Source organism: Capronia coronata (assembly GCF_000585585.1).
Source record: "Capronia coronata CBS 617.96 chromosome Unknown acBCG-supercont1.3, whole genome shotgun sequence".
NCBI classification, from domain to species: Eukaryota; Fungi; Ascomycota; class Eurotiomycetes; order Chaetothyriales; family Herpotrichiellaceae; genus Capronia; species Capronia coronata.
Window position 1 is genome coordinate 2,643,181 of NW_006912895.1, and position 21,367 is coordinate 2,664,547.

Sequence of the window (21,367 nt, forward strand, 5' to 3'; positions counted from 1 at the left end):
TTCAAGTTGTGTTGGACTCTTCACTCCCGCATTCATTATCCTGGGTCATCCTCACCTAACCTCAGAGCTCCTCTTCTCCTGCCTGGCTCCTACCTATGACAACTCTAAAAGGATACCAGTAATCGGCGTGGCAACCACTTTCGCAACATGACATCCATCGACTTTCGGCCTCCTTACTCACAGGAAGAACTCGACAAACTGTACCCCAAAGATCTTGAGCTTCGCCTCGTACAAGTCCTTCTCCGCCATGGTGAACGTGCTCCTGTGTCTGCCCGGTTCGGCAATGTAAGTCTAGCACGGTCAAATGGCATGGGACACTACTTATCATACCCTCTCTCTTCAGGCAGGTCTCCCCGCATACTGGCCCTACTGCAATGCCGCCCAACGACTGCGATCGGTGGCCCTGACACCACAAGATGACCTACGGTGGAATTCCTTACAATGGCGAAGAAGACTGGAAAGATTTGGCCACGACGACGGTCCGGTCATTGCTGCAGGACCGGCGGGCGAGGTGGATGGTATTTGGTAGGCTCAACTCCCCAAACTGCAGGCAAGATTGAATACAAAGACCAACACTATATCTCCTTCAGCCAACTGGGCGAACTCACAGATAAGGGAAGAGAGACGACCTACGAACTGGGGAAACGTCTGCGCCATCTCTACATCGACCAGCTGAAGTTTATGCCCTCTTTGATCGCCAACGCCGACTTGATCTACCTTCGAGCCACTCCTCTCCCTCGCGCCCTAGAATCCGTCCAGCAGACTTTCTGGGGAATGTATCCTTTGACCGCTCGCACTGCTGCCTTTCCTGCTCCTACCATTGTCACCAGAACGCCCGCAGATGAAACCCTCTTCCCCAACGACGGCAATTGTCGACGCTTCGCCCAACTGTCTCGTGCATTTGCGCAACGCACCGCCGATAGATGGAACGACACCGATGATCTGAAGTACATCACCAAGCTGATTGGCAAGTGGATGCCTGAAAACTCCAACAAGCAAGTCGCCGTCGACTCGCATCCTCGACTGTCTGGCATAATGGACACGATTAATTCAACACTCGCTCACGGTCCGGAGACCCGTCTTCCTAAGGAGTTCTATGACGCAAAGTCCCGGGCCATCATTGATCGGATCGGTGTCGAAGAATGGTTCTCGGGGTACAACGAAAATCGGGAATATCGCATGCTCGGGATAGGAGCCTTGATCGGCGATATTGTCGAACGGATGACTTCCAAGATTGAAGGTGCCGGCCTCAGTATCAACGAGATCGGTGGTGAGAATGGCCGTTTAGGTATCGGTCGAGGTGGTGAGAAGGGTATTCGATTTGCTCTGTCTGGTTGCCACGATACTACACTCGCTAGTGTCTTGACGAGTCTCGGAGCATTCCAGGAAGAGAAGTGGCCTCCTTACACCAGCCATATCGCCTTTGAGCTGTTCAGAAAGAGAGGTCCGAATGAATCAGGTCTCAGTGCTGACGCGAACGTACTCCTGCCTGCAAGTCCGCCGTCGACAGATTCTAAGTCTGAGACGGACTCGATGACACGACCTGGTCGTTTCGCCTCTTTCCTGGGTCTCCGTTCTCCAGCTTCCTCCCAGACTGACTCTACGTCGTCATCGCCATTGTCCAGCCCACTGTCATCGCCTTCTCGGTCACTTCGGTCGACACTCGCCCCCTCACTGCCTCCGAAGGATCTTATTGCCCGAACCCCCTACAATGAGCTTTCGGAATCGCAGAAGGACCGACTTGATTCGTACTATGTCCGCGTTCGGTACAATGATCGAGTCATGAAGGTCCCGGCGTGTGCGAAGCCTGGAAACAATTATCAAGGAGACGAGACTATCTGTACGTTTGAGGCGTTCAAGCGTGTCACTGATGGCTATGTGCCCAAGAATTGGAAGGCTCAGTGTGGCGAGAACCTGGACAAGCCCATCGCCTCATTGGACACTCCTCCGCAGATTGCTGGGCAGATTGAGGACCGGTTTTGAGTGGTTGACCAACTCCACGCGGTGAGGGATGTGTGCCTCCGTGGAGATTGAAGCATATTCTTACGAGGTCATCAAAAAGACCTCTTCTTCTGGTTCCACGCTGGATGTCGACCGTTGCCGGAGCCATATCGAGCTTATTCTTCCGACAACCACCTGAAATGCTACCCATTGTCGGGTAGAAGTTGAGCTTCATGCAACATTCTTTGCCTTTTTTCAGGCATGCCAAAAAGCAACGATTGATCTGTGCTTGTTCTTGGAAATGAAAGTATTCTCGATAGCATGGAAACCCCGGGATGGCCGATGACTATTTCTTGCTGATCGCGAGCGAGAACCGAACGCAAAGCAAGCGAGAAGCGGACGACGGATGGATTGATGGAGGTATGATGACTCCTCGATATGGGTGACCCGTACACATCCGAGTCTTCGTCAAAGAAGAACTGCGTTGGACGGAATGTCTCCCAAGCACAAATGCGAACACCGTCTGAAGCATGTCTTTGCTCTGCGCAGTGCTGATAGGGGATCGAGGATGGGCTAGGGGAGATCAGCAGGATATCTCTTCGGCCAGCTTCAATGGTTCGAGGCGACAAACGATTCCGCCATCAGCTTCCCTTCCGCGATTCCTGGTCTGTTTGCTTTTGGATGATTGAGCGAAGCCTGTCTACTTTAGACGCCGCTTGTGTCATTTGCCTACAGTCTATCCTCGCATTTGTTGTTGGCTTGCGGCTTAATGCACGTTTCAAAAAGTTATCGTTCTGAATTGCGTCTTCCAACCAGCGAGCGGAATGTGGGGGTTTCGGTTGGTTGGTATGGAAAACGATCATGAACTTCTCTGAGCGATAAAAGTCAAGAGCGAAACGACTTCCTTCAGGCATAAGCGAGGCTTGATAAGTACTTGAGGTACTTTATTAAGTCTCTTAATGAAATGTATCAGTCCTTATCAGTCGATGGGTCGTTTATTGCGCTCGTCCTCTTCCCAGCCATTAGGTGAGTAAAAGGAGAGTCGGTTTCTCCGCTTGCCGCTGCTTTTCTTCACGGATGAGTAGTTCCACCGAGAGGTTGAAATCGTTTTCCTCAATCCTCGTTATACCTCGAGTCTTGTTATCCCGGGGTACTCTAGGAGAGACCACCTGAGTCCTTTCAAATCGGGTTAGGGCTGGGTATCAGTATAACATATCGTATAGGTTTCCATTCCACATCTCGTCTCGTCTCGTCTCGCCTCATCTTTATATAGCCTTCATTAAATGACTGCAGTTGAGTTGCGATGTTAGATAAACGTCTCCGGGATCTGATTTCACCAACAGTGACTCTTCGACCGAGTCTCAGCGTGTGGTATTGGATTCATCGTCTCGATCTGTCGGCGAATTTTGAGTCGATCAGGTCTATCCCTGCCTCTCTCCCCGTCGAATGCATCGGGTCTGTTCTCTTTTCTGATGCAGTGATGGCCGATTTTTGATATTATGCCGAGTCTGCTCGTTCTTCTAAAGGAAGCTTGTTCTGGTCTTTTGCTAGGTCTGCTCGTTCTTCTGAAGGAAGGTCGATCTGGTCTTTTGCTCTATCTTCTCGCTCTTTCAAAGCTCGGTCTGGCCTTTACCTCGGTCGAATATGTGGAAGACGGCTGGGCGTGTCGATCATCATCACATCTGTCGTCTCGGTATCGTCACGCTTCCCGAAAGCTTGAAACACATCCGAACGAGACGGTGAGGAGACGGTGGGAGAAGTGTCAGGTCCATCTGGGCGATTGAGAATGCTTTCGAAAAAGAGTTGATTGTCGGTAGTTGATAGAAGGGCTCCGGCTTCGAAGGCTGTGGATGAAGAAATGAGGATTGGACATTGCTTGTTATGGTTGTGGTTGTTGTCGTTGCTGTGGTGGAAACTGTTTGAGGTGTCGTTGGTGTTGTCATCGGCATCACGACTATCATGCCTGTGGGTGTCGATATCGATACTAGTACTGCACTGCGGTAGCCAAGCGGCCGTGAAATTTGTCGACGACCTGCTCGGAGTCGGAGTCGCAGTCGGCGTCGTATCTAGTGGAACGAGGCCACTGACCGGAGCAACAGTCTCCGTGAACCACACATACACGCGCGGAGATCTGCTCGTCGTCACGATCAAAAGCACATTCGGCAGCCATGGGTGCCATAGAGTCTGACGGACCGCGTTGCTGAAGATAAGAACGGTATGTGGGTGCGCTTGCTGGGCTTGTCGGCTGTCCAGCCTCCAGAGAAACAGAGTGCGAGGCGCAGAGCGAAGACGTGTAGCCGCCATAGTCTGATCCGAGTTGACTGCGATGGTGTCGACATGGTGTTCCTTTTCCTTTTCCTTTTCTTTTTCCTTGTCCTTATCATTTTCTCTTCGGGCGTGGACTTCTCTCGACTGAGTCTGCGCTGTGCTGTGTGTTTGAAAGTGGGAATTGGAATGCGAGTCTGTGACTTCGAATGTGCCCATATGTCGCTTGAAGGTCGGCGGCGCCATTGCGGACGCTGCCGTACCCAAAACTTCCTGCCATACAAATGCACTAGAGCCATCAATCAGGTCAGGATGGGTGAATTGGGCGAGCATTTGCGTCGCCATGCCGGTGGTCGTGTCCAAGGATCGGATGACAACTCGCTTCTGACCGTCCGCGACAGTCTGGATGGTTCGTTTGGTCCGGCCAACGATGCATGACTTAGTCCATTTCCAAAACATCACACCGACACCTTCTACCTTCAATGGTTCCAGTCCGTCCTTGGGAGGGGGAGGAGTGGGGCTGTTGATGTGGATGGAAGTGAACGTTCCCGTCGAGATATTCAGCTGTTTCAGCGCGTGACCTTGAGCCGTGAAGAAACATACTCTCGTCCCATACGCTGGAGAATCGCAGATCGCCAGCACCGGGCTTCCATCCGGACACCACGTCACGCTCTGCGCGTCTGAGGTATCCACGTCGAAGGATTTGTAAGTGATCTTGTCCTTGGTTTTGTAAGTAATCTTGTGCTTGTTCGTGGTGTCGGCTGTGCTGTTGTCGTCGCCGTCGTCCATTTCGAACACAGTGACTCGGTCCTGGCCCCTATCGCGTCGGAGTAACGCAAAATATCGCATGTCCGGAGCTGCAGCGAAACTTCGCGCGTCGGCGAATTTCACATGTGCGATCTCGTCGCGCTCCGGTTTGGTCAGGCTGAGAATCGCGGCCGTCGTGCCGAACTCGAACAGCACCAGCGCGTGGCGGTGGTTGAAGACATATTCCACGAGAGTGGCTTTGCCGTACTGGTTGCCTAGTTCGTAGTCGGCGAGAATGTTGGATCTGGGCTTCGAGAGAGATCTGGAGTTGGACTTGGACTTGGGGAGGTCGGTGCGCAAGGCCACCAGTCGGCCGCCGTTGCTTATCAAGATCCATGTCGTTTCTGGTTCGTGGTCTGACGTCGGTGTCAACGTTGATGTCGTGTTGGACAAGCCTTCTGCGTCCTCGACCAGTTCATACACCGTCTCCGGCGACCAGCGTAATATATTGCATTCTTTCAAGAATGTCCGTATCGACTTCGGTAATTTGATCGTCTTGCTGATTGCGTGCCGATGGACAGCTTCTGCGAGATTGATGATGTGGATCTGCTCATCCGCTGCAATGACTGCGAGATATTTCCCATCGGGTGATAGCAAGGGCTTTTGGAGGGCTTTTTTTCCGTCGCCTTGAGTCAGTATAGTGCTTGGCCAGAATGTGCTTGTCGTGACTGAGATAGTGGACAAGCCAGAGAAAAACTGTACCTACTAGCCAATGAGGGAGAAACATGCAGGAATTGGAAGGACTTGGACAATAGACATGGGATTGATTGTAGAAGGTTGAAGGGGATCTCACTGTTAGTAATGATATCCTGTTGCAAGAACTCGTCCATCATGCCCTTCCAAATCCGTTGATCCTTACTAGTATTGTGTTCTGTTCTGATTGACTTCCCTTGTATAGGACAAGAATCTGGCGATATAGTGGGCGTGGTTTCAGCAATTACTATAAGGTCGCCGAACGATCGAGACGCGTACTAAACGGGCGAACCGCGTCTAGTATTGGCTTTGAAATCGCGTGGTCACATGATAAGGCTGTGGAAGACAGGAAATTTAATTATCGCCCATCGACAGTTTCCGCGCAAACATGAAGGGGAAAGGGACAGGAACACATCGACGTCATTGCATCCACAAATTCATTTTGTCAGACGGCCATTTGTTTTTTCATTTGGAGAAGAAATTCTGCAGTCGACTACACCTTTTGCCAAGGGATGGTCAGACAACGCCCATTTTTACTCGGCAAGCCAGGACGCTTGACCACGCGCAAGCATTTCGTCCATCGAGCCTCCATGCTTGATGGGCAAGGCGTGATGGGTGCTATTGGCTGTAGCACACCCCCTCGAGCGACCACGATGGAAAATACTAGTATACGAGAGGTACTGATCGGTTCACTCTGTCTCGGATGGTAATGGAATGGCTGGGACTGGAATTCCAACACTCCAGTACGCGATATAATGGGAGATAGATACCTACAGGTATTGACAATGGTTCATTCGGCTTTCTTGCTCATGACACCAATCTACAGAATGTCCACGGCGGAGACTCCTCCTTAAAAATGCTGACATCAACAATCTTACTACTCATTTGGGCGATATTGATTTTACCATCCATCCATGTTGCCGGCCTGCCTGCGCGAGATGGAAAAAGCCGGTTGCTAGATAATCTATCACTGCGCCTATCCCATGCCCCGCCAACGTAGTATCTTGATATCTTCCCTTGCAAAAGCCCCAATCGGTGTTTATCTTCCAGTTCTGTTCATGCCTCTATCATCCGTCGTGTCATGATCGTGATCATCAAGTAGCCGCCAGGTCCCAGTTCTTTTGGTGAATCCCCAAACTCCCGCCATGAGACAGCTTTTAGTAAAGAAAATAGGAAGGGAACAGCAGACGACGCTGTGCACCATCAAACGCATTGATTGCGTTCCATCCATTTGCACTGCGTTTTCATCCGTTGCCTGTTTCAGCATCGACAAATTGTTCGTCCGCTGTGGTTGCGATGCTTTGCTTACGGCTCGAGTTCAACGACCCGTACTGATACTCGGTTTGCCTCGAGACATTGCTGGCTGTTTCCACTGCTTCCTCGTCTTCGTCTTGAACCGTCGAACGCATCTCTTTCTCATCTCCGTCACGCATGGCTTTCCTCAATAATAAACCGTCCTCGTTCGACAGGGTCTGCCACTCCGATGACATGGTGATAACGCTAGCTTTCTTACCATGCAGAATGAAACTTCCGGTACCCCGTTTGAGTTCCTCAACTTCGCTCTGCACTGACCTTCCGCCGTCGTCGGTGCCAGTGAAACTGGATCCTGACTCTCTTCCCTTCCGGTGCCGATGGATGCTCGGTGAATGGTGGTGACCATCACGCAGAGGACCTTCACGTAAGCTGCGGTGGAGACTTCTTCGAACACTGCCAATCTTTGATCCCTCGGTCGGAGTCGCAATAGCAGCTAGACGATCTCGTTCCGATTCGCTTGTGTCCGGCCGCTTCTCCTTGGAAACATGGCTGTCAGTCCCGAATAAGCCTGCTTCACGCCAGGCTTGTTCTTCACCATCCTCCGCGCTTCTGACCAAGTGTTCCCTATCTCGGCTATGATGCGAGCTTGTCATGGATACCTGATGGAGTAGGGAACGAGAGTCTGCATTGCTCTCTTGTCTCGGCAAAACATGCTCAGACACTGAAGGGCTCCTGGTGGACGAAAGATCATGTGGGCTCGTCTCCTGTTGGTGGCCCTCGCTCTCCGAGGTCTTGAGTCTTTCTATAAGATTGACAGGCTTGGGAGAAGTTGCACTAACTGGAGACAAAGTCATATGACTCGTATCGGTGGGGTTACGCGCCAAAATTTCCGGGCCTGTTTTTAACGGAGTGGTCTTTTGAGGCGTTGACGTTGACAACGTACGAGGAATTGGGAAAGCCGTTACTCCCTCCTGCTCCAAATCTTTGGCCAGGATATCACGATGAGTTCTTGCTCTCCACAATTCCACCCTCGTCCACTTCAGCTTGGCTGACATGCGGCCAGCAGCTAGGACCAAAGCCTCCCGCGTCTTCTGCTGGATCGGCAAGAGAATAAGCAGATGTCGGGCATTGCGGAGAAGGTTGTCCAATTCCTTCTGAGCGACAGAAACCTTGTCGTCAAAATCGCTGATTCTCTTATGCAGAATTTGCCGGCGATAGTACTTGATTTCCCATGCCGCTTGAGGGTCCACCCTCAGGTCCTTCTGATAATAATGTTCGCTTTTGGTTGGAAAGTCGGAGTCATTGCGGACGACCTGTCGCGCTTCATGATTAGAGCTGAGCAGGCCGCGCATCCTGACGCCTGCGGTGCGAAAAGCGGCAGCATAGTTCAATTTGCCGATCCAGTCGTTCATCTCGGACTCGGTGTTGGCGAGAAACACTTCCTCGAAGCCTCCGTGCTTGATGAAGACGAATGCGTTTTTATGCTTCTTGTAGCTTGTGTCTAGCAAAGCCACAGCGTCGTCCATTGACATGAGCGCATCTGGTTCGAAGGATGACATTGGGGGCTTGAAGACCAAAGGCCCGTCATTGTTGGCCGACTTAGAGTGGGCGTCATATTGACTGATCAGCTTCTTGACCCAGCCCACGTCCTTGAAAAAGTACAACTTGGAGTCCGTTAAGATGACCCCCCATTCTTGCCATGGGCGCTTCGCCTTTTTCTTCTTGGGGTCTTTACGCCACAGCAACCCAACTTTGGCGACCTTGATACTGACCAATCCGGCCTGTGCCTCTCCTGGATTGCTGATTGTAGCTTGAGTTGAGAAAGCATCGGGCCTGGACCTTGCAGATACAATCTGCAGCACGGCAGAATTGAGGAAGGCGTTGTGGATGTCATTTGTCTCGAGGCTGCCAACCGTTCCCGTGGAGCAGTAGCAGTCTTCGGTTTCCATCACGTCTTTCAAAGAGGGCCGCAACACATCCAGCTTGTTGTCTAGGATCAGAATGTATGGGTCAACAGGCCCACGCAGGTTGTCCAGACTCCGGGTTCGAATCAAGCTCTTCTTCTGTTTGGGGGCGGCCAGGCGGTGGCTGTTGATAGCGATTTCGTCCTCAAAATGAATAAAAGGAGTGTAGCACACATTGTCATAGAAGCACTCTAGGATGTCGCTGGAGATATGTACCGGGCCTTGCTGAGTATTCTTGACGTAATCATGCTTCTGCATCTTCCGCTTGTTGTTCTTGTTGTGTGTGTCTGAGTGTAACAGCAGGATGGAGAACGCAACAAAAGCCGTCTCATCGGTCGAAGAAAAGATCCCTGGGTTACACTCGTAATAGCGGTCCGAAAACCCGGCCAGCAACCGGTCGATCTGTTGGGTCTCTTTAGGCAATTCTACTTCCATCAGCATTTTCCGAATAGCCATGTCAATTGAGTCGCCAAAATATGAGAAGCCCCGCATATACTTGCGCAGGCATGTCTTGGAGAAGTCATCAGCGCTTTTGCAGAGAATAGTTGCCATTGCACCTCTGGGGACGGCAGCTTCAAGCTTTTCCACGTAGCTTGCAGGAGTGTCGTCGTCCTCCCTTCGCGGGTAGACCCGTTCGGGCTCGGGTTCTCGGGGGATGTGCAGTGAATTGGACTTTGAACCTGGCGTGCCAGGATATGAGGCCGGCCCGTGTCGGGGAGGTGGGGCAGAATTCTGACGGAGCCGATGAGGTAGCGATAGAAGATCACCAAAACTCCTCCTTCCACTTGTGGACGTTGAAGTCCTTGCCGATGCCGTTTGGGGCACAGCATCTGGCAATCTCTCCACAGACTGTCTTCCGAGCGAGCTCAGGGTGGAGGAGCGCCCCCTGCCACTCGACTGAGGAGGCACCAGCGTTACGGACGGAGTAGAACGACCGGAATGGGTCGACCATGTCGAGTTTTGACGCATGATAGTTGGGCCCGGCGATCCAAACGGTGCGTTTGTAAGCGCAACGGTCGAGTGAATTGGCGAAGCCTCTGCGGAGCCTTGACGACTCTGTGCGGTGTCAAATCTGACTGTTGTTGTGGATTTCCTGCTAGGCGACATGGATTTCCTCTCATGTTGAGGCTCTTGGTGGGTATGAGAATTGTTCGTCCGACCCATCGTAGAGTTTGCAAATCTTTCTGGCAATGGAAACAGTGGACCCTTGTTCTTATTCCGCCTCTTGAGCTTGAAGAAGGTCGTGGTGGTCGAAATCGTATGAGTCGTGGTAGTCTTAGCGTAGACGTGGTGGTCTCCAGAACTGTCATCGGAACGAGAGGAGTCGGAAAGTCGGGTCACTGGAATGGCCAGCGAGGAGGAGGATTCATCACCATAGGCAGGGGGTGCCATGGCTCCATTGAGTGCCGTTGGTCGCGGCAACCGCTCGTAGGAACTCGACTCCGGTACTGAGGGTGTGTTTGTAGAACTTATACGATTTTCCCCGTCGGCGGTCTTTTGCGGTTCCTCTTGGATATGCTGGTCGCGGAAAAAACTGGGTGATCGGCTAAACAACTTGCGTTTGGGTCTCTTTTGGGTGGTGTCGTCGAAGTCATGAGTTGGGGCTGTGGTGATGATTTTCGGCGCTAAAACAGTCAGCCTCGATAAACAGACAGGTCCACGGCAATATCACGTACGAGCAGCGTCTTGCGAAGCCGGGGGCTCTTGTTTTCTAAACCTCATCGACAATTGCGAGTCTGAAGCATGCCTCGTACCAAGTAGCGGAAACCTCTGTGGTTTGAGCGCAAGGGCATCTCCGTCAAGACCGTCACTCGTTCTGGGAGCTCGTGATGGTGCAACTCGTGCCCTAGAGATCGCAGCCGGGGTACTTGCGCTTTTGGACCCGGCTAAATGGTCGGATGCCTCGCCACCTTGAGGGGAAATGGGGCGTGGATTTGTCTCTTCTGGTTCGTGAGTGAAGAACGGCTGAAAGGGCTCTTCGTTGGTGCGAGATAAACCCAGACTCAATCTCTTCAGCGAATCCCCACGGCTGTGAGCCCCAGCCATGGTACTTTCGGAGTCCTCGTTGGCATCTTCGAGAATGCTGCTGTGTCGACGATGAGCGGTTCGAGGACCTGCCTTGGACAGGAGCGTTCTCAACGACATGATCAACGATCGAAGGGGCAGGGGCCGCGTGGTTCAGGTCATGTCGAGACCTTCGTGCAGATTGTTCGAAAATGGAGGTTCGTGGCTATCGCGAATGTGCGTGCGGCGACGAAAGGCAGAGGGACATTGACGGCTTTGGCGGACGGTTCAGACACTCGCGGTCAGCAGGCCAGCTGCGAGTGGAACACACGGGGTCGATGTTGGATGGACGCAGGGACATTGAAGCGAGCGAGGTTGAAGAGAAAGGAGCATCGGGTCGAGGGACGCAAAGGACGCAAGATGAACGTGAAGCAACGGTACAGTTTCCGGAAATCGTTCGTACGCGAGATGGCTGAGTACGTGAAGCAATTGATCGATCGATCTAATCAAAGGAGAACGAGGAGTGGTTGGTATTGATAGTAGTGGTCCCAATCGCAAGTGGAGGCTGAGCTGCTTCACTCCCCAACTTCAACTGAACCTGGACCTGGACCTGGACCCGGACCCGGAACCTTGCAAAATGGCCGGAATTTCTTGATTATTATTATTATTATTCTGCAACAGGGCCGCCACGTGCTCGTTGGATGGACAAGACTATCCACCACTACCTGTCCTCTGTTCATCCAGGCTGCGCACTGCATTAGACAAAAGGTACTCTGTACAATTCAATCGATCGAGACAGCATTTATCATGCTTGCATAAAAGACACAACCGCTGCTATGCTTACGTGTAAGCTCTTCCCTCACATAGACACCAGTTCGTCCTCATCATTATTTTCGCTTGCTTCTATCTCAAGTTCAGCCGGCACAGCTGTATATCTTATAGTCAATATCATAATCCATTATCACCATGAAGACCACATTCGATCTGACTCATGTCCACCTCAATGCGAAAATGCAACCTGGACGGTTACAGGGTCCTGAATGCAAATGGTTCCACGCACGCCATGCAGTTTTTGATACAATATCTCGTCTTGGTCAGCTACCTCATCACATAACTCCCCGGCGGCGACGCAAATTGCCCATCATATGGGGGAGAATACCCTGAGTCCAGATGCATCTGCTGTACCTGGGGCTGTGATAATTGACCAGGACCGTGAAAAGCGCCAATCAAGGGGTTAGAAGTCTGCGGGGTTGTCCACTGCCCGACCTGTCCGGCATCTATGAAAGACTGGTGTCCAGGATACTGCGGGAATCCATACGTCCTTGCTGCCGCTTGTCTCTGCACAATAGCCGCTTGAACCATATGGCCGGCAACTCCTTCTCTGATATTCCTCTTCTCCTGTTCTCGTGCTTCAATAGCGCCAATGAGGCCAATGGACGGATCTGGCGTCTTACTCCTCTCTGTCACCTGAATGAGCGGCCCTCCTGTCATTCGCGCCACATGTTCCTGTTCTCGCGCGGAGAGATGAGAGGAATAGTCCATCAGGAGGGAATTTTGCGAACTGGGTCGGGCCAAGGAGTCCCTCTTCTTCGGGAGCTTGGTGGGAGATCGCTCGACTTGGCTTGACGAGAAGCTCCGGTGCGGAACGTAACCATTCGGCATACGCGCAGCCGCAGCGCGTTGCTGGACAAACTCTTCGGCAGTCAAGCCGCCGCTCGGACTATGCCTACCGGTAGTGGCGGCAGGGTGCCAGGCATAACTACGAGATCGTGAATGGGTGGGTCGCGGGCTGGACAGCGTTCTGTCCTCTCGAGGAGTTTGGCGGCCCAATGGTGCTCTCTCGTCGTGAGGTGACCTCGTGAGTGGAGTCTCAGGAGCCGTGGGAGGCCGATCGAACGGAGACTGCCGGCCCGTAATCCCGCTCGCAGTCGGAGGACGACTATGAGCCGGTGTCAAGCTCGGGGTGAAGGTTGTGCCAAAGTCCACGTCCGGTATATCCACCGCGATGGATCCATGCGAGACGTTGCCAGTTTGTCCTAACTTAATGTCTCCCACCGTCTTGAGCACACCCGTCCGCCTTCTTTGCGGGAGGACGTCGAGGTTAGCATCCTCAGAAGGACTGTCATATTCGGGGCTCCCGATGGATTCGTTGTCGTAATCGGAGGCTGAATATGGTGACATGTTGGCTGGAGACCGAGGTCGAGATCTCTGACGTGGAACCTCGAGGGATGCGTTGGGAAAGGGAACCGGCTTGCGAGAGATCAGTTTTCGAGTTGACGAGTGATCACCGGGCTGTCGAGTCTGTCCTGATCCGAGATCAGCAGGGCTCTCTGCATATGCACCATCTGCTACCACCCCTTTGGAGGCACGTTGATTAGCAGATGTTTCTCTTTCGTCGTGAGGGGTCTCAGTATTTACCCCTCGGAGCCCCTGATCTTCCGCCTCCCCTGGTCTTCCGGTCTTCCACGCCACCATCGCGGCATGCCCCGCCGCCCCACTGCTTGCCATCTTGTTCACATCAGCGATCTGAGACAAAGTTGCATTTGACATGCGACTTTTTTCACGCCTCAAATCCGGCCTCATGTCTGGTCGTTTACGAGGCACTTGCCCAGCCTGATGCTGGAAATCAGGCGGCGCTGCCACTGGTGCAGGCGGGGTTGATCCCCTCACATCTTCCTGTATGTCTTCTGCATGAATCCGCGGGCCTTGACCGTCACTGTCGGAGCTATAGCGGCCGTCAGAAGCCTCCAATTCCGTATAAACAGTCCCGTTCTTGTACTGAGGACGATACCCTGGAGGTGCCGGTTGAGGTGGGTTAGACTCCATCTCAGAGAAATCATTGGACATTCTCGATTGATTGTAACTGTCTTTCGCGCGACGCGACTTGGTAGGGGACACGTATGCCACGGACTCGGATACAGACCTTGAATGCTGGTTTTGACCAGTGGCGAGATATGCAGCATTGGCTGGTGCTGTGGTGGCTTTCTGAGGGGGTGCAAAGCCAGCATCCGTTGGCTGGTCATGCTGGTGTCGCGAGGGCGTCGAGCGGATGGAGGCGCCATCATCGTAGTGCACACCCTGTCTGGAATCTGAAACAGCGCGCGCTGTCCTCCTTCCTTCCAAATTGCTGCTCGATCGACTCTGCGCCGTCATCGCCATTCTCTTGGAGGTCATGTCTTTCAGTTGCTGCCGCCACTCGCGCTCGCTCCACTTTTCGCTGCCTTGAGTATGAATCAGAGCTGCAACGTCTATGATGTCCAGGTACCCATATCTCCGCTCCTTGGGCATTGCGAACATGAGTCCTCGTGTGTCCAAAGTGTCCGCAATCAGTCGTTGAGGACGACCATATAGATGGAAAACGTCGAAGACAGGAAAAAGCCACCGCAGCATCATCTCGAACCCGGACACGGCGGGATGTAGCTCGGGCATAACGAAGACGAAACCTTCTGTCGTTGATTCGGGTTTGGAATGTATCGTGATTTTCCCCTCCAATTTGACCAGAGTCGATTGGTCGATCAGCGGCTTTGACTGAGGATATATGGCATATGCCGAATAGGCGTCGGTGATTGTCGCTATCGGCGTAGCCTTCTTGGTCTTCCTGGAATCGTAGAATTTGAGTCTTCCTTTGGGGAGAGCCGGTCTGTCATATGCGGACTTCTTCTTCAACGCTTTATTGGACTTATGCAATTCTTTCTCGTCGGGCGGCTCAATCACACACCAACAGCGTCTCCACGGTGTTCCAGCGCCAAATCGCACCCGTGCCCAGTCTTCTTGTTTGACCTTCGTTCTTTCCATAATCGTCCGTATATTATTTAGATGCTTGCCTTTTCCAGCAATCAAAGAGCCCGTGTACAGCTCGTGTAGCGATGCGTGCTCAAACATTGCTAAGCGTATGCCGGCTGTCCACTGAGTCAAAGAATGTAGCGAGTTGAAGTGGAGCAGATAGCGGTTCTTCCCCGCCGTGGAAATTGAGAGGACATTTTGCAGAGGCTGCACATCTGGATTGCGGGTCGGAAGGGTTTGTATCTGGTTGCAATTTAGTAAATCAAGCCCACAAAGTCATCAGTCCTCTTCCGTTGGCGTACCATCTTGATGGAAGCATCTGCCAGGTTGATAAAGGTCGGGGCAACCTCTCCATCTTGGCCAGCTGCATCAAGAGCAGCTGCATCCCAGAGTGACAAAACTGTTCCGACCAATTGAGCGAAGCATTCGGTCCAATTCCGATCGACATAAGGGCGTCCATCTAGGAGCACAGAGTTAAAAGGTGTCTTTAAGGTGGAAGATGGTCGCCACTTACGTGTATCAAGGTCGTTGAGTTTGAGGAAGTAGCCTGTCCAGTGATATCAGTATGTTTGTAGCTCGGACAACGCTGGCAACAGACCTTCTTGATAGAGCTTGTTGGCATGACTCGAGAGAAAACTAGCGGACATGGTCAGCTCTAGAGCCAAGCAAAGTTTTGTTTAACATCAATGCCCACCTGAAAACGGGTACTAGCTCTTCAACATGATTGTCCTTCCCCAAGTCCATTGAGGGTGGCGTATACACCATTGATGCGGGACGAGAGGCTGGACGGTCAGGGCGAGGGTATGGTGCAGGAGTGTCGGCGTACGGCGGCGCAAGCGGAGAATTGGCGGTCGGAGCTGGTGAATCTTTGTCGACTATCTCAGTCTGGCCATTGGGTGAAGACCTGGAGAGCGAGGAGGTTGATGATGAGGCATTGGAGGAATGCAATGCAGCGGCTTTGAAGCTCTCGGACAAGTTTCGAAGTCGATTCATGTTGTGCTGGCACGATTCCACCGCGACTTTGAGTCCAGACGCGGCGAAAGAGTCAGGAACGAACAGGACCTTGTGCCCACAAAGTTGTCCGCACCACTGCGACAACCACGCACCAGAACCAGTCTACCTCTTTCCACGACGTTATTTTCGGCCGGCCATGGGATAATGACGGAACGAGTGTCCAGAAAATATTGGGCGTGGCTTTGGGAGTGTAGCCAAGGGCAATTGGCGGAGGACTTCGCCAAAATCTGGGGTTTACCGAGTGGGAGGTAGTAACGAGGCTGAGAAAGCAGAGTGGGAGAAGGAAGCGCAGTCACTGTTTGAACCATCGCGGACAGAGAAAGGAAACAAAGCGGGCGAGCCGACGTACTGGCTTCCCATCAGATGGTTGTAGTGGTGTGGTCCTCTCTACTTTTCCATCCACTTGTTACTAGTTGATCAGTGCAGCCCGCCGCTCGGGCGCAGGAAAAGTGCGGAGCCACTATTACCAACATACAGAGAGTACAACTACCTACCTAGGTACGTACCTACTACCTGACAGAGTACGACATGCGGATGCAGATGCTACCCAGTTCAGGCGGTAATATCAATAGCAATTTTACCTGCTAGGTACCTACCTGAAGTATTGTTCGATGAGTGAGCGGTAACGTTCTTGTGCCGGGTCGTCATCGAGCGGAAACCAGTACGGCAGTACCTAAGCTACACACCTGCAGCTTATGCGGCCCTTACAGTTGATTACGGCCTCGCACGCGGCAATGTGGCTTCTGGGACCCTAACTACCTTTTTCCATCCGTCCTCATGAGCCTGAGACGTGGTCTAATTTACAAGCAGGGAATAAAATCACACACGTACAGAGTGTGTACGAGAAACATACCCTATGAATATACCAAACAAGCAAAATAGGCGTAGCACTAGAGCCTGAGGCTGAGATTGGCGGTGTCCAAATCAAGAGATGGAGACGCAATCCATTGCAGACGCTGACGTCTCGGCGTTCGGAGGTGGAGGGTCGCAGGTTGGCACCGGCCGCTCTGGCAGGGAAGTGAAGTCTTTCACCCCAGTCGCCTGGCACCCTTCGAACCGCAGTTGCAAGGGGCCATGAAATCATACCCGAGTCTCGAAGATGTACGTGCCACACCTGGTACGTGACTACCGGGCAAGCCGGGGTACCGTAGGTGATGTTGTTCTAGCGAGCAACCTGTCCGATCTAGAGGCCTCCTAAGCCCGTCTGGCTGGAAGTCGTGTCCCAGAAGTTCTACTAGGATGCCGGTATCGTTCTATCGTTCTAGCTGCCCGCTTGCTCCGGAGTGCCGGATCTACCGCAGTCTCGCTCTTCAAAGTTATCATTTGCGGCCCTTCGTAACCGATCTCCACCTGTTTCGCCTGCTGCGTTCATCTCTGTTTTTAACGTTACAGCAGCGATTGACCCTTATTTCCATTATTGCCAGTACGTGCTTGGAACCGACCCCATGTTCCATTTTCTGTCTAATTCTGCCAAACACAGCGACCGAGTCACACAACTGTCAGGACGCCTAAACTGTATGCCAACCTGCGAGTCACAGGCGACTTTTCCAGGTATTCTGGTTGTCATGCTAGCCAGTTGATGATTCGGCATTCACCGGCGAAACATGCATTCTGCCATGCGACCTGTGTGATCCACGGCTGGGACTATAGGTGGATCATCGTTTAATTGTCAGCTTTAAATAGCCAGTCGTGTTTGTGTCGTTCGAAAGAAAGGTACTCGTTTGAATGCAATATACCAACGAGGGACGTAGCCAGTCGTAGATCCAAGGAGCTTGCTACTGGGTGCAATGATATGGCCATGGAAATATAACTGGGCAAGAAACAAAGTGGAAAAGGGACCTCTGTTCATAGAGCGTAAGTGAATTGAGCCTTTGTCAAACTCAGCTAGACTTCGCCGAGTCAGCGATCCTCATCACTAAAAGACAATATGCTATTTGTACAGGGGATCTCGCGTCTCTGCATGCTGCAAAGAGGATAAGAGGGCGTCTCATGATCATCATAAAACCCTCCTTGAAAAGTGCCTTGGTATTTCAACTCCGATGGAAGACTTCGCCAGACGCCTAATTCATGCCCATCCCATATGCAAGATATCACCATGCGTGAGCGAGCGTGTATGAGTGCAGTCATGGTGCTCGTTAGGCCTGTGCTTCGTTGTATTTCCTCAGCATTGCAACATCGGAATCGCCCATGGCTTCTTCCTGGTGATCGTGTTGTTCTTGCATGTCGTCTGGATGCTGTATCTCAAAGTGGTCTTCTGCCCTGGCGTTGCCTTTCATATCAATCGCTTGTTCAGCGGCATGTGCCACGGTGGCCTCGAGATTGGGGTCAATCAGAGAAGACGGAGTCTGTCCTTGCGGGTTCAGTAGGAGATTGATCTGGTTGCCTTGTCCGCCATTTCCATTTGCTGACTCGCCTCGAACAAAAGCATAGTCAGGGTGCGCATCCTGAGAAGTCACTGATGTGTAATATGCCGTCGCCTGAGGCGGGTACGAGATGTGGTCAGCGGCGGCCGTCGACAGAGCTTCCAATGTGTGCGCCGCGACTTGCTGGTACGAATCGGATGGTGTCTGCGCCTGCGGTGGTGGTGTTGTCGAGTCTTCCGCAGTCGGGTCCGTCACGTAGATCCAGGTCACTGCGCTACGTCAGTATATATCAACAGAAAGAAATGCATTCATTCGTCACTCACAGTTCTTTGGCACTGGCAGGAAAGTACGCACTTCCTCCTCTGTGTACGACTGCGCGTACTTGTAGAAGCTGTCGAGGGAATGATCTTGGCCCTCTCTGGCAAAGGCAGCGTTCTGATGGTGGCGGAAGGTAACGCCTGTCCAAGATTAGTTCGAAGAAGCCTCATCTATCAGTCTATGACTCACCCTCCGAGCGTATACACTCACGGTGTGATTTCTGGCATTGCCCGCAGACAGGTCTTGCCTGGACGTGTCTTGTCAACAACGGATCTCAAATCTGCACAGATCTTACTCACCTCATCACACTTGAGCTTTCGGTTGCGACAAGTTTGACAGCCAGTTCGGCTGCGTTGTGCCACGCCTGTGGCCTTGGGCTTGATGGTTTTGGTTGCCATCTTTTCGGATTGGATTTGTTCTGGTCTCCCAGCGAGAGTTGAAGCTGTGAAAGGAAAGTCAGACGACATGCACTTCCGGCATCGGACTAAAGTTAATCCGATGCCGAAAAGCCGCCAAGCGAGCTTCCATTATCACGGCTTCACTTTCGCTGGGAGACCAGCACCAGTACCAAACTGCAAAAGTATTGCCCTGTGATCCCTCCACGAGTTTCATGACGAAATATGAGTGAGTAGATAAGAAGAGAGAGTGCAATTACGTGTTGGGAGAAATACTTATACCTCCTGTGTGCTGCCGAGAGAGAGCTCGGCACTGGCGCTGACCTGCTCTAGTACGTAGTACTACTAACAGTTGCATTTCTCCATACTCACCTGTAACGACATTCAAGCTGTGCATACAGGCATACGGACGGCTGGACAAACAAGCAACTTGATCACATTTGAGAGCTGACATTATCTAATTTCAGCTCTGTGATGGTAGGCAAACCGTCAGGCCTACTTCTTTGCCTTCTTCTTAGGCCGTCGGTCTGCCTCTTCTTCCTCCTCGCTAGCCGCATCTTCATCATCTCCTGCAACATCAGCCATCTCTGCATCGCTACCTGCATCACTGCCACTGCTTTCGTGTGCTGAATCGTACTCCTCAGCCACATCACTCTCAGACTCATCTTGGAAATCTTCATCGGGCGAGTCTTCGTCCTCATCGGCTGATCCCCGATTCACGCCGCCATTGTCATCATCATCTGATGATGCCAGATCCTGATCCTCCAGGGCTGCTTTCAACAGTGTGGATGAATCATCAAGCATCTCGTTCTTGAATCGAATGCCCTTGGCCTAAAAGACGTATTAGATGTTGGACTGCATCGCGCACGACGAAAATAACTTACTTGGAAAAACGCTTCGAGTGGCTGCTGTTCTTCACGGTTGATGTTGCTGAACTGATGCTCTCCTTGGCCGCCTTTCAGTGTCATGGTAATATCAAACGTGCGACTAGCCGCTAGAGCTCCTCCAACCCTCGACATAGTGATGCTCTGTATGGAGTCGATCGGTACGTAGGTGGCAGGCTTGGGGACAAAGATGAAACTCTTGTCCAGGCAGAAAAGCAATCCTTCATTGGCCTTGATGGAGCACTTAACCCCATTCATGTTGTGATGACTGACAAAGTCCTTGGAGGGCATGATTATCTTCTTCCCAGATAAGCCTTTGAAGACTTTGGCAATGACATGATGGATCGGTGCTTCGTAATGTGGTTCCAGCTTGTCTTTGTACTTCGTTTCGAGGAGCTCTTCTGTCATATTGAGATCCAGGTTCACCTCATCGTCGAGTTTGAGCTGCATCACGATAAATGGATATCTCGTTTGTCCTTGGCGAAGAGGTGGATCCAGTCCCAGTGTAATCATCGTGTGCATTTCGTCGTTCTTTGGCAGGATGAAAAACTTCTTTATCGACTGGTACTGGATCTTGTAATCGTATGTCTTACCACGCAAGCGGAATGAATTTTCGTACATGTCGATATCGAACCGTCCTCTGTGTGAGGTAGTTAGTATATCCCCGGCTGTCTAGAACATCGTCAAGAGCAATGGGCAGCAATGGGCACGTACCTGGGGGTAAGATGCAATATGTCCTGGAAAGTTGCGAACGTGGCACCGGCAACTTCCCCAATCTCTGCCTTGTCCATGAGGGTCTCATAAAACAAGTTGGCGGCATTCTGTTCCTCTTCTTCGTCCTCTTCTGCGCCACTGCCTTCTTCGCCATTGACTTCTTTTTTGGACACCGTTCCGGGAATATAGAACCGCATCTCGACCAGTTCGTCTCGTCCAGCTGCTGCTTTGCGACCACGGTTCTTAGTGCTGCCTGCTTTGTGACCATTTGTGCCATTTTGAGCTGAGTCCGCATCCAGGTTGAATTCGACTGCAATCTCATTCTTTCCTGCCAGATTCGTGTTGGAAATTTCTGAGTAGGGAATCTCGAACGCCGGCCTGTTCTGGACATTGAATGCTAATTCTGCGCGCCCAAACTCGGCTTTACCCCAGTTCCAGCCTCGCAGCGCATGTTCCTTATGTTCTAGGTTGATGCCATAGAATATCTTGAAGGCTTTGGCGGCACGATCATAATCCTCCTGTTCAAATCCGTCGAGTTGGATGACCGCAGCATCTCGCGTGATGATTTTAATCTCATATCCTTTCGATGCTCTGCTCCATTGCGCCGCACTGATCTGATCGCCGTTAAGCGTGAATGGTTCGCTGCCGCCGCTGGGTTTCCACCCTAGACCACTTTCTGCAAGTCTACACCGTCCGGACTGTTTCGACAGGTCGAGGTAAATATTCTCGAATGTCTCCCTATGTACTTTGTTAGCAACGAGTTTACGTTTTGTTGACGCAGGACATACATCGTATGTCTCGCTGCGCCGAGGGCGACAGCAGGTCTTCGGGGCGCAAAGGGGTTCGATGGAATTGAGCTCTGCCAATGCTAATCACAAGGATGTTGACAGGCAAATTGACGAGAGGGAGAGAGATGCAGGCAACTATTTGTCAGAGGTTGGCAGTAGTAGAGATGAGGATTGATCCAA

At 51.9% G+C, this 21,367-nt stretch overlaps 6 protein-coding genes across 6 annotated transcripts; 1 reads left to right on the forward strand and 5 right to left on the reverse strand.

Annotated features, from left to right (window-relative positions):
- Positions 1-147: 147 nt before the first annotated feature.
- Positions 148-1,983, forward strand: A1O1_04259 (uncharacterized protein; the record flags this gene model as incomplete). The annotated part of the gene is made up of 3 exons (XM_007725154.1): positions 148-285; positions 344-525; positions 591-1,983. 3 exons carry the CDS (start codon positions 148-150, stop codon positions 1,981-1,983), a joined length of 1,713 nt encoding a protein of 570 aa, XP_007723344.1.
- Positions 1,984-3,570: 1,587 nt separating this feature from the next.
- On the reverse strand, positions 3,571-5,772 carry A1O1_04260 (uncharacterized protein; the record flags this gene model as incomplete). The annotated part of the gene is made up of 2 exons (XM_007725155.1): positions 3,571-5,656; positions 5,720-5,772. The coding sequence occupies 2 exons, from the start codon at positions 5,770-5,772 to the stop codon at positions 3,571-3,573; spliced, it is 2,139 nt and encodes a 712-aa protein (XP_007723345.1).
- Positions 5,773-6,950: 1,178 nt separating this feature from the next.
- A1O1_04261 (uncharacterized protein) lies at positions 6,951-11,069 on the reverse strand (the record flags this gene model as incomplete). Its single annotated transcript, XM_007725156.1, has 2 exons — positions 6,951-10,549; positions 10,601-11,069. 2 exons carry the CDS (start codon positions 11,067-11,069, stop codon positions 6,951-6,953), a joined length of 4,068 nt encoding a protein of 1,355 aa, XP_007723346.1.
- Positions 11,070-12,026: 957 nt separating this feature from the next.
- Positions 12,027-15,358, reverse strand: A1O1_04262 (uncharacterized protein; the record flags this gene model as incomplete). The annotated part of the gene is made up of 4 exons (XM_007725157.1): positions 12,027-14,954; positions 15,014-15,171; positions 15,226-15,258; positions 15,310-15,358. The coding sequence occupies 4 exons, from the start codon at positions 15,356-15,358 to the stop codon at positions 12,027-12,029; spliced, it is 3,168 nt and encodes a 1,055-aa protein (XP_007723347.1).
- A 2,502-nt stretch (positions 15,359-17,860) lies between these two features.
- Positions 17,861-18,804, reverse strand: A1O1_04263 (uncharacterized protein; the record flags this gene model as incomplete). Its single annotated transcript, XM_007725158.1, has 4 exons — positions 17,861-18,357; positions 18,412-18,546; positions 18,596-18,653; positions 18,706-18,804. 4 exons carry the CDS (start codon positions 18,802-18,804, stop codon positions 17,861-17,863), a joined length of 789 nt encoding a protein of 262 aa, XP_007723348.1.
- Positions 18,805-19,296: 492 nt separating this feature from the next.
- On the reverse strand, positions 19,297-21,185 carry A1O1_04264 (FACT complex subunit pob3; the record flags this gene model as incomplete). The annotated part of the gene is made up of 4 exons (XM_007725159.1): positions 19,297-19,632; positions 19,686-20,325; positions 20,400-21,137; positions 21,166-21,185. 4 exons carry the CDS (start codon positions 21,183-21,185, stop codon positions 19,297-19,299), a joined length of 1,734 nt encoding a protein of 577 aa, XP_007723349.1.
- Positions 21,186-21,367: the final 182 nt, after the last annotated feature.